The sequence below is a fragment of the Sceloporus undulatus genome, chromosome 1, assembly GCF_019175285.1.
Source record: "Sceloporus undulatus isolate JIND9_A2432 ecotype Alabama chromosome 1, SceUnd_v1.1, whole genome shotgun sequence".
NCBI classification, from domain to species: domain Eukaryota; kingdom Metazoa; phylum Chordata; class Lepidosauria; order Squamata; family Phrynosomatidae; genus Sceloporus; species Sceloporus undulatus.
This window is the reverse complement of record NC_056522.1, coordinates 308,715,349-308,729,830: the sequence shown is the minus strand read 5'-3', so window position 1 is coordinate 308,729,830 and position 14,482 is coordinate 308,715,349. Positions and strand designations below refer to the sequence as shown.

The following is a 14,482-nucleotide window of genomic DNA, read 5'->3' as shown; positions in this document are numbered from 1 at the left end:
CCGGTCCCCGGAAGGCGCCGCCGCCACCGCCGCCACCGCCGCCGCCGCGGGGTCTTCCTCAGGGCCTCTCCTTCTCTCCCGCAGCCGCCGCCATTGCTGTTTGTTTTCATCCGGCAAGCCGGGCTGGGCGTCCGCGGAGGCACTTTCGATCGGCGCCCTTCGGGGGAACCTATACCCGGACCTGCTTCTTCCCCCCCTTTTCCCTCGGGGAAGTAGCCAGGACGCCGCGGGGGGTGTCCCCCGGTGCAAGGGCTTTTCCCAGGGCAAAGCGTCCGACGGTGAGGAATCTGCGTTTGCGAATGCACAGACAGAGGCGGAAGCGCAGCGCCCCGCGACTTATTTCGCGCCTTCTCCAGCCCTGGAAGGTAGGCCTCTCCCTTCCCCCGAACTGTTACTGCGTCCGCACTGGACAAATAACCCAGTTTGACACCGCTTGAACTGCCAGGGCTCGAGGCTGTGGGATTCTGGGAAGTATAGTACTGTACTATGGGACGTTTGGGTCCTAAATACACTGCAGGAATAATCCATTTCGAGACTGCTTCAACTGCCTTGGCTCAGTGCTAGGGAATTCTGGGAACTGTAGTTTTGTCCAGGATTCCCTAGCACTGAACCAGGGCAGTTAAAGAGGTCTCGAACTGGATTATTTCTGCAGTGCGGATGCAGCCTAGGAGACCCCTGAGGGGCTGCCCTCCTCTGACTCTCTGGGACTCTTTCCCCCTCAGTTTCCATACCATAGGGAAAGAAAGGCCAGGCAAGTGTGTGGCCAGATGTCCCAACCACAGAAGAGGACAAGATGTGGGGCATTCAAGAAAGGCATTACCCCCCCCCCCCAAAAAAAAAACCCCCCACTAATATAAATGTTAATTCATGCTTCTTAGTCATGATCAAAATGGAGGACACTGAGGAATTCCTCCTGGACAGAGAGTTTAAATGTAGGACCTGTCCTGGAAAAGGGGGGCGTCTGGACACCTTGCACTAAATCCATGAGGCAACACTTAGGTAAATCCAGGGTGACCAGATGTATCCTAACCCCAAAGGAGGACAACTAGGCACAACGCAATGGAGGACATTCAAGAAAAAATGGAGGACATAACCAAATTAAAAGCTAGAAACACTAATATAAATAGAAATGCATGTTTCTTAATCATGCTCAGAATGGTGGACATTTTGGAATTCCTCCTGGACAGAAGGTTGAAATGGAGGACATTTATTGAGGGGGGGGAAGACATCTGGTCACCCTGAGCTTTCATAATCCCTCGCTGTTAGCTTTCTTGGCTAGGGAAGGTGGGAGTTATAGATGAAATGCTCTGGAGGGTCACAGTTGCCCATCCATGGCTGCACTGGCACTGCACAAATAATCCAGTTTGATACCGCTTTAACTGCTATGACTGAGTGCTCTGGAGTTCTGAGAATTGTCCAAGCCATTGTATTCCTCATCTCCATGTACTGATATGGGAGAGCTGGACAGTGAAAGAAGCTGATAAGAAAATCAGTTCATTTGAGATGTGGTGCTGGATAAGAGTTCTGCAGATACCGCAGACAGCCAAAAAGACAAACAAATAGGTCCTACATCAGATCAAGCCTAAAATCTCCCTGGGAGCCAAGATGACAAAACTGAGGTTGTTATACTTTGGCCACATCATGAGAAGGCATGAATCAGTGGAAAAAGCGATAATGTTAGGAAAGGTAGAAGGCAGCAGAAAGACAGGAAGACCCCACACAAGAAGGAAAGATGCCATCAGAGAGGGCACCAGCCCGAATTTGCAGGGCCTGAGCAGAGCAGTGGAGGATAGGGTTTTTTGGAGATGTCTCATCCACAGGATCACCATGGGTCAAGGTCAACTCAGGGTAGTCAACAACAACAACAGAAGTGGCTACTGTATATACTCATGTATACGTCTAGAATTTTTAGTCAAAAAATTGACCCCAAAAAGCTGGCTCGACCTATCCACAAGTCCATGTAAGTAGTGTATTTAACTCTGAGTAGAGTAGCAAAAAGTAAGAGCTTACTTAGTTCATCCTGGGAGCACCCACTCAAAAAAGGACCAGCCCCTTCTACTCTTTCCACCATGATGCTGCTTCTGGCCTTTTTGAATGCTTGGGTGGGAAAATGGCAGTGGTGGCACCTCTTTGGTGCTTCCTCTTAAAAGAGTGCCAGGAGGAACTGGGCTTAGAAGGATCTGAACAAGACATTTCTGTATGAAGACAGTAAACTTCATCCTTTACATCCTTTGTTGCATGGCCCTAAATTTTATCCTCGACTTATCCACAAGTCCTATCAAAGTCCCTACTTTTGTCCCCAAAACTTGCCCTCGGCTTATAGTCAAGTATATACCGTATGTTTTTTAATACCTTGCCTGATGAAGATGCCAGTGGAGCTTTGAAAGCCTGCAACATGTATACTGTGTATTTTGATTAGTCCAATAAAGGTATCACTGTTTGGTGGATTTTGATGTTACTGGATTTGCTATATGGCCAATATCGCTATCCCTAGATGTTTTCTGGATTTCAAAATACTGCATTATAGCCACAACAGGGAATCCTAAAGAGAGAGCCAGTGGAGTGAGACCTTACTATTTGAGGTTTTAGCTCCAAGAAAGGTAAAACATCCCATCCCCTAAAATTGGAACTGCATTGGCATGGTTTACATCAACACCACCTAAAGTTTTCCTGATTGAAAAGCATGAAGGCTTCTTGAGAAATTCAGTGTCCTCTGCTTAACAAAGGGGCCTGTGGCCTCACAAAGGATGGAGACATACTAGATTGCAAGGGAAATATCTTTTTGTGTTGCAAATGGATGTTCAATTTCCTGGACTTTGAAAATCTCTTAGTAGCCACATGGCCAGAAGGAGGAAGTTCCAACCTGCAAGAAGTACCCCTTCATACACCTGAACTGAGAACAAAAACAGAAAAAATGCAGACCAATGACTGACATCTTCAATTTTTTCATCTCCTGTATGGTTTTTAAAACCTTGCCTGATGAAGAAGCCAGTGAAGCTTTGAAAGCTTGCAACATGTATATTGTGCATTTGGTTGGCTCAATAAAGGCATCACTGTTTGGTGGATTTTTGATGTTATTAGATTTGATATATTACCAACACAGCTATCCCTGGATGTTTTTTCCCCCAAACAAAAGAGGCACTAAGATTAAGTCTGTCAGCTCTGGTGCCATGAGAAACTACAATTCCGACAATTTCATCACATTAAGCCATGGCAGTTAAAGTGTTGTCAAACTGGATTATTTCTGCAGTATGGATGCAGCCCTTGTTGCTCTGTGATTAAGGGATGATGGATCCTTTGGTGCAGCTGGTGTTGAAGAGCAAGCTGGTTCTTCATTACTTCAAGGACATTCACTTTAGGTTCCAGAGGGATTTGCCTCTTAGTCTATTGTAACAAAAGCAGCAAACGTTTTTGTTGTTACGTCATAATAAAACTAATCTTTAAGAAGCCACATAATTTTTTTGTCCATTTGAAATGTTTGAAGTGAAATGTTTATCATTTTACATTTTCTTCCTAATCTTTCTTTTCTCAATAACTTAATCTTATTCTCATCTCCTATCCTTGATATTTTATTTCTTTTCTTTCCTTTTTAGCACTCCATTACTAACTATCCTCAGCATTTCTTTTTTTTAAAGAGTCATGTGGGTTTAACCGATGAATACTGTAAGTGTACATGAAAGAGCTTGAAAACAATACAGTGTTTCCTCACAGAGTGAGGATGGCCACTTTCTGTATTCTTGCGTGCCACTTCACAGAGTGGACTTGTGGGGATGTGCCTGGAATTTGCTAGAGATCTGACCCCCAAATAAAGTTGCTGGAGCACTGTACTTAGTGTCTGCTGATGTTGGCTACAATCCACACAAACTTATGCTCACACAAATTAAGTCTTAAAAGTGCCACAGGACTTCTCTCTCTCTCTCTTTCTTTCTTTCTCTTTTGCTGCAACAGACTTAACAGGCCACTCCTTTAAAAATTCCGACATGTTGTTTATATATCCTATACAACATCTAAAAGATAATGTGCAATATTGACGTTTGGAATATCTGTTCAGTAAAGTATTAGAAAAATTTTCATTTCTTTTCAAGTGAAATAGTTGACCAGCTTTTAAAACAGACATTGATTGAAATTCAGTAGGGCCAACAGGGCCTGGAAACAAAGGTTTAGGTTTGAGTATTTATTATGTGACATCAACTGACCACCTCTGGAAAAAAAAAGGAACTTGTCTGCAGTTTAAATGATAAGAAATGGGTCTCTAACATATCTAGTCAGATTAAGCCCGCTGCTTCTGTTTTATTTTACTTTAGTTTTGCAGACACAATTCAGTTAGCTGGATTCTATATGCATTATAGGACATTTACCTGGCCAGTGATATGGTTTTATATTCCCTCACACATTCTGTGCAGTCCCTTCAAAATGTTATAGTTATTAATAACACATGAGTATAGTAGTTATTTGTGGGTTTAACATTTACTGTAGGTGTTTAAGATTTTTCTTCTCATTACTGAGATAGAAAAAAAATCTCCTGTATAGAGATGCCAGTTACAACTATGTTTGTTAATCACTGGGGAAAATAAATCGTTAATCTTTAATGATAGCACAGATCTTCCCTGACCAACAGTGTTTTTATAGGAAATGAGCAATCATCACTCAGTTGTTATAAGCTTCCAGCTAAGGTTTCAGTAGTGGAAAAACATGGCATTGAAGCCAGAGGTCTACAGGGATTTGGGAACAGAATGGCTACCACTTATTAAAAGAGCTTTTTTCCCCCAGGGACATATGAGGCTGAAAATTAGTACCAGTTTGAGAGGACATTCTTATTATCTGTGTTTTTTTCAGGCTATGTGGCTGTGTTCTGGAAGAGTTTATTCCTGACGTCTCGCCAGCATCTGTGGCTGGCATCTTCATCTCTGAAGATGCCAGCCACAAATGCTGGTTAAATGTCAGGAATAAACTCTTCCAGAACATGGCCACATAGCCTGAAAAACCCACCAAAAACTATGGATGCTGGCCATGAAAGCCTTGGACTTCATATTCTTGTTATCTCCTCCTTTATGAAGCACTGCTCTTTCCCCACAAACACTCTTAATTCTTCAGCATAGATGTGGGCTGGTGGCTGCAAAGGACAAGGAGCAATCAGCTGACAGATGATACTGCTTTGTCTGCAGACACAACTGGATTTTGCCACTTTTTTGGTAGCTCATGACCTTTGCTACAGAAACAGTAATTGAGCAATCACATACAGAGCAAGATAAAGAGTTTAGAGAATTTGGATATAATAGTCTCCTAACAGAGTATTTGGAAAGTCATTTGTTTCTGTAAAACCGGAAGGTCTTACTGCATGGCAAATGGTCTTGTGATTTATTAAAACATAAGATCATGAGCAGATGAACCAAGCACATAACATTTTCAATACCAGGTACATATCCAGATCCTTTGGGGCTAGAACTCACAGCAACGGCTCAATGACATGCCAGCGGTGCAGCCACGTTTGGATGCTAGCACTGCTGGCACGTCATCGCTGCACGCACCGTCTGGATGGTGCCGCGCAGCTGCGGTGCGCCCATGATGTGCTAGGGTTGTGGGGCGTTTGTCTGTACCGGGCCTAAATAAGATGAAGATCTTGAGGCTGTAAGTAAAAAAAAATAAAAAAAAATCCTGATAGTCTTGTTTATTCTATCTATGCATACTTAGAATTCTCAGATCATGACTAAATTGGGTTTCCTGTAGGTTACTTCTAAAAGAAAATAGTTCTTTTCAATAATTAGCTCAAACTACAGCTTTTAGAAATAGAGCTTTTCTGCAAAAAAAGTCCTGTTAACAAGTTCTCATCTGCCCAGCCTAATCAACTTTTCCCACATTATTTTACTGATTGTTTGTATGCAGTAAAATTACTGACAAGTCTTAGTTTTTATTATTGTACTTGTTGACTTCTAAATTCTCTCAGTTGCTTGGACTTGTGAAAAATATGAACCAAAAAAGAGCTGCACACAATGTATTTTATGCAAAGTGCAAATTATGTGGCTGTCCCCAATATTTCTGGGCTGCATGACCTAGTCTCCTTCACTATTGACAATGCTGGCATCAGTTCTGCAATGTCCAGAAGTCTACATAATCTCCCTCTTCCCATGTTCACTTGGACTCATAGGGAAACATTCCTCACATTAAGTATGCAGGCCTTGCCCTTTGTTATGTGCCAGTCAAAAGTAAGTGAGGATTTACCTTATGTCTTCACCCATACTCTTTACAGTAAAACTGGGGAGAAACTGCTACTACCTCTAATTGCCAGATTGCCCTCTGTGTGTGTTTTCCAGAAAATTCAACTGTTATTGCATGGTAAAGGTTGAGAATAATCTGTGTAGCTTCTTTGTTAACTTCAGATGCTGTCCAGTCAAAAGATTAAGAAGGATTCTGTGCAAACATCAAATTAATATGTTACTGTATAGTGATAATTTAACATTCTTATTGATTATTGCTATTTTTCATTTATCTTAATTCATTTTTTTACATTATTACATTGTTCTTAAGTCTTATGCCTACTATTTATGGCATTAGCTTTAACTAATAAAGTAAATAATTTTTTGCATGACTACACTGTTTTCATGTTTACTATCTTGTGAGTATAGAAGTGCATGACTACTGTAGGAGACAGGGGATAAGCAGTCTAGCCTTGTCCCACACATTTTGAGGGAAGCACATGGATATTTCAGACTTTCACTTGGTTTGGCTCTCTCCTGATGTTTTGCACTTTATGCCCTAGTATTAGTCATACTGGCTGGGGCTGATGAGGGTTGAAGTTCAAAACATTTGGAAGGAGTCGGCCTCGCCAAAACTGATACAAAAGAAGGGGAAAAGTACTTATTAAATACAGGAATTAGCAGATTATGCAGATACTGTCTTTTTCTAGAAAATGAAACAAAAATACATTAAGGAGAACAGATCGATTATCTTGTATAGATACAATCTTAAGCACACAGACTATATCTGGTGTCAGTATAACTCTTCTTTTACCATTCCTACTTTTTTCCTTCATATTCTAATTACAGTACTGGGAATCATTGATAGACATGGGTAGAAGATCAGAATAGCAAAATAATAAATAAACAAATAAACAAACAAACTTACTTTGTTGAATCTTTGATTTTGCAAGATTGGAAATCCCTTTGGTTCCCAGAACAATATGTCCTCTCTGTCAGAATATGACTGACTAGTTTAATAGTGGAGGAGAGTGGATGGGTGGTGCCTCTGTTTATATAACACACTCTTGTGGAGGCATATATTCCCATCACATATATTTATTATTGATCATCTCCAGATTGTTTGAAGTTTTAGATTTTCTGGGGGCTGAAAGAAAAAAAAACCTATCTTGAAGAATCATGAGGGAGACCACAAATGATAGAAGAAGAAAAAAAATACAAAAAAGTAACTCCACTTGTAGTACTGCATGTTTCTAAAAATAACATCAGCTTTGGTATTACTGATTCACACCCTTGTGTTGGATACAGGCAATTAATTTTTGCATCAACTCTGGAAGAAGAAGCTTTCCTAGACTTGCTTAACTGGTTCAGAAAGCAGTCAAAACATGTCACTGACTGACTGTAGAACATGCACCCTACAATTCTAGGTTTGCATATGACCCCAGGTCAGTACTAATAGTGTATTCTTGCATTCTGTAGTATGTCCCATAGCTCTCGGGGAAATTTCACACAACTTCAAAAATTTTACACCAGACCTTTGCCAGAATCTTAACTATGATTTGTTGAACCATTGGCTGAAATTCCTATATTTTCCAGTAAAATTTTATCTGGTAGGACTTCGGTATGTTAATACAACAAAGGTAATTTTATTGTATTTCTTTTGATTATATTCTGTGAATTGCATTTTTCAGTCTCACAGCATCTAGAGCTAATGGAAATTAAAATTAGAAGGTACATTTGCAAATAGTGCCAGTAAATATGTCAATAAATATGTCTTTACAGATTAACTGCAATGAAGATGACAGAAAGGTACAATATTTTTAGCTATGTACTGAATTTCCTTTTTTGGCTGCAGTGCTGGTGAATACCAGGAACAAAATCTTAATCCATCATGGCTGTTCCAATAGCAATCCTGGACTGTGATCTCTTGCTTTATGGTCGTGGGCATAGGACACTTGATCGCTTCAAGCTGGAAGATGTTACTGATGAGTATCTGGTGTCTACATATGGCTTCCCACGTCAGTTCATCTACTACCTAGTAGATCTTCTGGGTGCCAACCTTTCTCGTCCTACCCAGCGATCTAGGGCTATCAGCCCAGAGACTCAAATTCTTGCTGCATTAGGTTTTTACACATCTGGCTCTTTCCAGACCCGCATGGGAGATGCCATTGGCATCAGTCAGGCATCTATGAGTCGATGTGTTGCCAATGTTACTGAAGCCCTAGTGGAGAGGGCTTCTCAGTTCATTCATTTTCCAGAGGACAGTGCATTCATGCAACAAGTGAAAGATGACTTCTATGCATTGGCAGGTATGCCAGGGGTACTAGGACTGGTGGATTGCACCCATGTAGCAATAAAGGCACCAAATGCTGAAGACTTGTCATATGTAAATCGAAAGGGCCTTCATTCCTTGAATTGCCTAATGGTGTGTGATGCCAGAGGATTGCTGCTAAGTGCAGAAACACACTGGCCAGGCAGCCTGCAAGACTGCACTGTACTGCAGCAGTCTGCCCTAAGGAACCAGTTTGAAGCTGGTATGTACAAAGATGGCTGGCTACTTGGTAAGTTCATTATGATGGATGACTTTCTGAAAATGTGTTGTGGCAGAATATTTGTTAGTTCACTAGCATGTTAAATACTGTGATTATGTCACAAAATTTCCTAGACTTTAGAAATCTCTATAAAAATTAAATAAATAAAGGTTGATTAAATTAACCTTTATCCCTGTCTTCGTTTGGAAGGCTGACATCAGATGACTATCCAATTCATTATCAAATCCTGGAAATTAAATTGGAATGTCATTTTCCTATTTGTTTTGTGACCTCTCATTTTTGTTTTTGACAGGTGATAATTGTTTCTTTCTTCGCCCTTGGCTAATGACTCCTCTGCATATTCCTGAGACACCTGCAGAGTACAGATATAATATGGCACATTCGGCCACTCACAATGTCATTGAGCAAACATTCTGGTCAATTCGATCCCGGTTTCGTTGCCTGGATGGATCAAAGGGAACATTGCAATATTCTCCAGAGAAAGCCAGCCACATCATCTTGGCTTGCTGTGTGCTTCATAACATTGCTCTGGAGCATGGGCTGGATATATGGTCTTCCCTGACAATGGGACAGATGGAACAGCCAGAGGAAGAATATGAGCATATGGAATCACTTGACTCTGAAGCCTATCAAGTTCGCAAGGAATTACTGATCACTCACTTTAGCTAACACAATGAGACATATCACTGATTTTAAAAAAAAGGTGGGGGGGGGGGAGGGAAAATGAAGCAAATATGGCCAATTCTGATTTTCCTTTAAAACTTAACAAGAGAATGGAATGGAGGTAGGATTATTTGTAGGTGCTATGTGGGGGCAGGGAGGTGCTGAAACAATTGTTTTGTATTTGGAAAATATTCCACATTTATTAGAATTGCTTTTTGTTATGCAAGTTTTAGCTCAATCTGAAAATACTCAGCATTTCACTACTAATGTTCAGTCTTTTTGGATGCAGTTCTTCAGAGACACAAATATGAGATCAAAGAAGATGACTGTCCTAGTAAAATGTAATATCTTTAAGGATTGCAAAATGTATTAAAAAGCATCTTGTAATTAGATTCTAAACAATTGCATTTATATTACTAACTGAAAGTAATTACATATTGACTTGTACACATATTGACTTGTACACCGTAAACATCTACATAAGACCCCCCTTTTTTGCTATATAATTTACCACTCTTGTTTGTCTTTTAAAAATGTAGGAACAATTGCAGTTGTGTAAGGAAATGAATGGCACAAAGTCCTTTGTTTCTTGTACAAAATGACAATACGTTGTGGCATATTTATGTCTTAGTGGATATATGAAGGTATTTACAGAGGCAAAAGTGTAATGGGAGACTTAAAATCTCTTGCCTGGGAACATTTATTTGAAATGGCACATGTGGGCAAGTGAATTTTTAACTGGTAGCATCTGTTTGAAATGAACCAGATTGCTAAGTTTAAGTACATCTCCCATAGCATAGGAGAATTTTTGTTTTCTTGCTGTTAACATAGACAATATTATTAGATTCATTGGTTTGAACAAAGAACTGGTGTGCATTACTTGCAAGAAAAAGCTATGGTACTGGAGATTTTCAGTTTAGACAAAACAAAACCCAGGCAAAGGGAAACTTGATAGAGCTTTATACAATACTATATAGTGTAGCAAAATTGGACAGAGGGTTTTCTCTTTCATTACACTAGAACTCAGGGTTATTCAGTTAAACTAGCTGGCAGGTGAACATAGTTGATTTTTTTTAGATTGTAAGCCTGAGGGCAGGGAACCGTCTAACTAAAAAGATTGCATGTACAGCGCTGTGTAAATTTACAGCGCTTCATAAATAAAGGTTAATAATAATAATAATAATAATAATAATAATAATTTATGGAAATCACTGCCACAGAATGTAGCAACAGGCAGTGTCTACTCGCTTGCATCATGTTAAAAGGGGACTAGACAAATTCATTGAGGAACAATCTTTCAGTGGCAATTAACCAAGATATGAAATCTCCATGTTGAGTGGTAATATTCTACCAACAGCCAGTTGCTGTGGCAACAGTAGGACAAGGATTTTGTCTTTAGGGCCTGCTTGTGAGTTTCTAAGAGACATCTTCTTGTGCTACTAGTCACAGTGGGAAACGTTGTTAGACTAGGTGGGTCTTTAGTCTGATACAAAAGGGCTTTTACATTAATGAGAGCTTCCTATGGGGACATTCTTATGTATTAAACATGAAAAGATTCTCTCAGGCATGAGGGGTTGATATATATGACAGAAAACAAGGGTATATACTATATTATGGAAGATCACTGGTGGGTGCTAACCTAACCCTTGTGCCCCAGTTTCTTTGGTAGGAGAGGCTTCCGTAATTGCAGCCTCACAGAAATCAAAGGAAATAAATTCTTATCTGCACCTGCCCTGGTTTCCATTTCTTAGTCATGACCTTTTCTATGATCCTTGCCATTGAAAGTTGGCAACTTTAATTATAAAGCCTAAAAATTGGCTTTTATTTGAAACTGTCCATCTGTCCTCTAGTTCCTTCTTGCCATCCTTCCTCTAGTTTGGCTGTGGAGAATCATGTTGGGAAAGTGGTGGTGGCAAATTAATTCCCTGTCCCATAGCCCTGCGTGGACTGGATGATGTTACAGGGTGTATTTCTGCCCGTGATATCAGCTATGGCTGCACTGCTGTTGCTGTTGGGTTCCCCAGTAAGGTGTTGGGTTCTGTTTTGCACTTTCCTGGGGAACACCTTTGTCTTTTTCTACTCAGAGAAACATCAGTGGGAGTAAAAAAACAAACCCCTGGCTGGGCTTTGCTATCCTTTGTTTTCCCCACCCTGGGATAAAAGCAGGAATGATCAAAGTCTTCTTAGCCAGGTTTGTGAGCACCATGGCTGAGTCCCAATCAGGTGAACAGACAGGCCAAAATAAAGGATCACTTTGGATGTATGCTGTTTAAATGCTGCATGAATCCTAAGTGGCTGGAAGCCATGCTAAAGCCACATTCCTGTCCTAAGGACTAAAGTGCAACTTTGATGCAGCTTCTGGCTTAAGATGCGTGTGTCATTTAAACAGCATACCTCCAAAGTGACCCGAAGCAGCTTTATTTTGGCTTGTCTGTTCAGGCCCTTAGTATCATCACTTGCAGGACTAGCTAGTAGTAAGTGGCTGCCTCATTTTCTACCTGCTTTGCCTTCTAGTGGGGCGGATGCAATGCTCAGAGAGGAATCCTCATGTTATCTGCAATAACTGAGCAGAAATAATATGGTGAATTAACCCATGTGCTCTTTTCCAAAGGGGAGGACGAGTGAGGAGTAGGATGGAAATTTTGAGGGCAAGGGACTTTAGGAAGAGGAGGGGCAGATTAGACCACATTAGCTCTAATTCTTCCTGGCTTTGTTCCTTCCTGACTGGGCAGTCAGGATTGACCTTTTGTTTGTGCCTGTCAATATCCTGATGTAGATTAGGCTGTTGGCAAACCCTGATAAACAGCCTAAAGTTCTTCATTTGGATTTAGCTCAGGAAGCTACAAAAAACAATAGCATCCATCTACAAGTAAGACTGGAAAACCTGTGGGTCCTCAAATATTACTGGATTTCAGATTGTAATTTCTTGTTCTGTGCTTTGCAGTCAGCTCTGACTATTTGAAAATGTATCCTAAGGCTCTGTTGGGAAGATATCTTCCAGTGAGCTTCTGCACTGTCTTCCTGAGGTTGAGATTGTGTGATGTGCTGTCAGAATCTGGGATGTTCTGCCATGTGTAGATCTGTCTGGTTGTGAATGGTATTGTAATAGTTATAATGGTGTTTAGTTGTTAAGAGTGGTGGAGAATGAAGGGACATGTAATACTAAGGAAAGCTAGGGAGGTTGCAAGATTCAAAGGCGTGCCTGGTCTTTGAAGCTGGAATGTGCAGATGTGAGTGGGAGGAACTTTCCTAGAGTTTCTGTTGAGAAGCAGATAACGGTGAGAACACTGGAACAGGTTTAAGGGGCCGGGCGAAACAGTTTGTGTTGGGGAGAAAGGGCTGGTTTGTTTTGGCTGTTAAACAAATTAAGGAAAAGCCCATGTGGTTTATAAGTGGGGTACTGTTAAGGTTATGCCAGTGTTTGTGGATTATGGCACTTCTAACTTCAGATGTCTTTCTGTTAACACCTTGGTATTTTCTGGAGTAAAGTTGCCTGTTTGCTACATAGACTTATTAACTAAACAACTGGGGGATAAAAGCAGTTCTTGACACTTGCCCAAAGTAATCTAGTGGATTTTCAAAGCTAAGCAAGGATTCAAACCCTGCTCCTAAACTAAACCTGCAGTCCTAGTCAGATACAGTACCATGCTGACTGTTAGGGGAATAACATCTGTGAGGCCAGAGGTTCCCTAGTCTTAATGTTCCAAGCAAGATTCTAGCCTCTACTATTCTTGTAACCTACAGCATTAAATAAAAAGGTGAGGCAATTAGATGCTTAGTTGACTTTCTTTATGACTCCTGCCAAGATGTGAAAAAGTGTAGACTCCGAGAGACCCTAGTCTACAGCACGACTTCTCTGTGTGCCAAAGCTATGGAGAGTTGGCAAGTGTCCATAATAGAAAAAAGAGAAGAAAAACTCTTTCAACTCATTTTTTAAAGTGTTGACTCCATAATACCATTTTAAAAAATAAAGTTATGTAAGGTAATTGTCTAACTGTAATTGTCACAATGACATTTCAAAACATGCAATAATGGTAGGAGAATGTGCTGCTGTGGCATCGAATGTGTCATTTTATTATCCAACTACCATTTAAACAACTGTGCTCATACACGCCAAATGTGGAAACCAGACTTAGGCAAAACTGATTAGAAATGAGAGGACCTTATGAAACCCAGACATCACTATGCATAACAAATTGTTGCTTAAGGAGGTGAGGCTGAACCTTAATTAAACACTCATCAGCTCCTAGTGAGATCATGACAGAGCTGTCAGTAATTGGCACTATTACAAAAAAATTAAAAAATATAAGTGGAAAACATCAAAGAACACTTAGTTTAAGTTGTAAATTGGGACGAGATCCTACGTACCCTAATATCTCAAAATGATTCTTTTATATTATTTATGTTTGTTTGTATCTTGGATGTTTCAGCAAAAGCAGTCATAATTTGTGAAAATTATGCAAGACTATCTCACTGTGTATTTATTTGCATGTACAGCATATCCCAGAGCCAGGGAACTGACAGTCTTCTAGATTACCAACTAGTACTATCATCATCCCCCACTATTGGCCAGGTTAGCTCAGGCAAATGGGAATTGGTATCCAACTGCATCTGGAAGGTCACACATTCCTTTGCCTTGGTGTAGTCCTTGTACTTTGGGAAGCCAAATGGAGTAGCAGCTTTTTGACACACTCAAGCATGATAAAATAATCATGTGCATGGTAAATGAAGTGTTGGGTATTTGTATTATAACAGAAACACATTCTACAATTATCTAATTCAAGAGTGGGGAACAACTGAATCTCCAAAACTTAAAAAAAACAAAACTTTTTTGAGGGAGGTTTAAACCTTTTGGGGAGTTTTAACCAGTTTTTTTCTTCATTAATGGTTTAATGAAATAATTTGAATCCTGCTTATATTAATATGGTGAAACATTATTTTATGTGTTAGAAACCTTGATCAACAGAGTTTTTATGCTTTCTAACATTAATAATCCAACATAATTAAGCTTTGGTAATAATAATAATAATAATAATAATAATAATAATAATAATAATAATAATAATAATAATA

The 14,482-nt window shown here is 40.1% G+C and overlaps 2 protein-coding genes across 7 annotated transcripts in view; both read left to right on the top strand.

Moving 5' to 3' along the window:
• CKAP5 (cytoskeleton associated protein 5) overlaps positions 1-14,482 on the top strand; it is a 537,335-nt gene that overhangs the window by 261,008 nt on the left and 261,845 nt on the right. The gene's annotated exons all lie outside the window — the stretch shown is intronic.
• On the top strand, positions 274-11,141 carry HARBI1 (harbinger transposase derived 1). Of its 2 annotated transcripts, none has more exons than XM_042446968.1 (3): positions 274-365; positions 7,977-8,755; positions 9,039-11,141. In XM_042446968.1, exons 2-3 carry the CDS (start codon positions 8,086-8,088, stop codon positions 9,413-9,415), a joined length of 1,047 nt encoding a protein of 348 aa, XP_042302902.1. In that variant the 5' UTR covers positions 274-365; positions 7,977-8,085; the 3' UTR covers positions 9,416-11,141. The 2 variants fall into 2 exon arrangements, with proteins under 2 accessions (XP_042302902.1, XP_042302903.1); XM_042446969.1 differs by having other exon boundaries at positions 344-365; positions 8,050-8,755.

Coding starts and splice junctions, on each gene's coding strand:
- HARBI1 (XM_042446968.1), top strand. CDS start 8,086: ATGGCTGTTCCAATAGCAATCCTGGACTGTGATCTCTTGCTTTATGGT. Junction 8,756..9,038: donor CAAAGATGGCTGGCTACTTG/GTAAGTTCATTA, acceptor TGTTTTTGACAG/GTGATAATTGTTTCTTTCTT.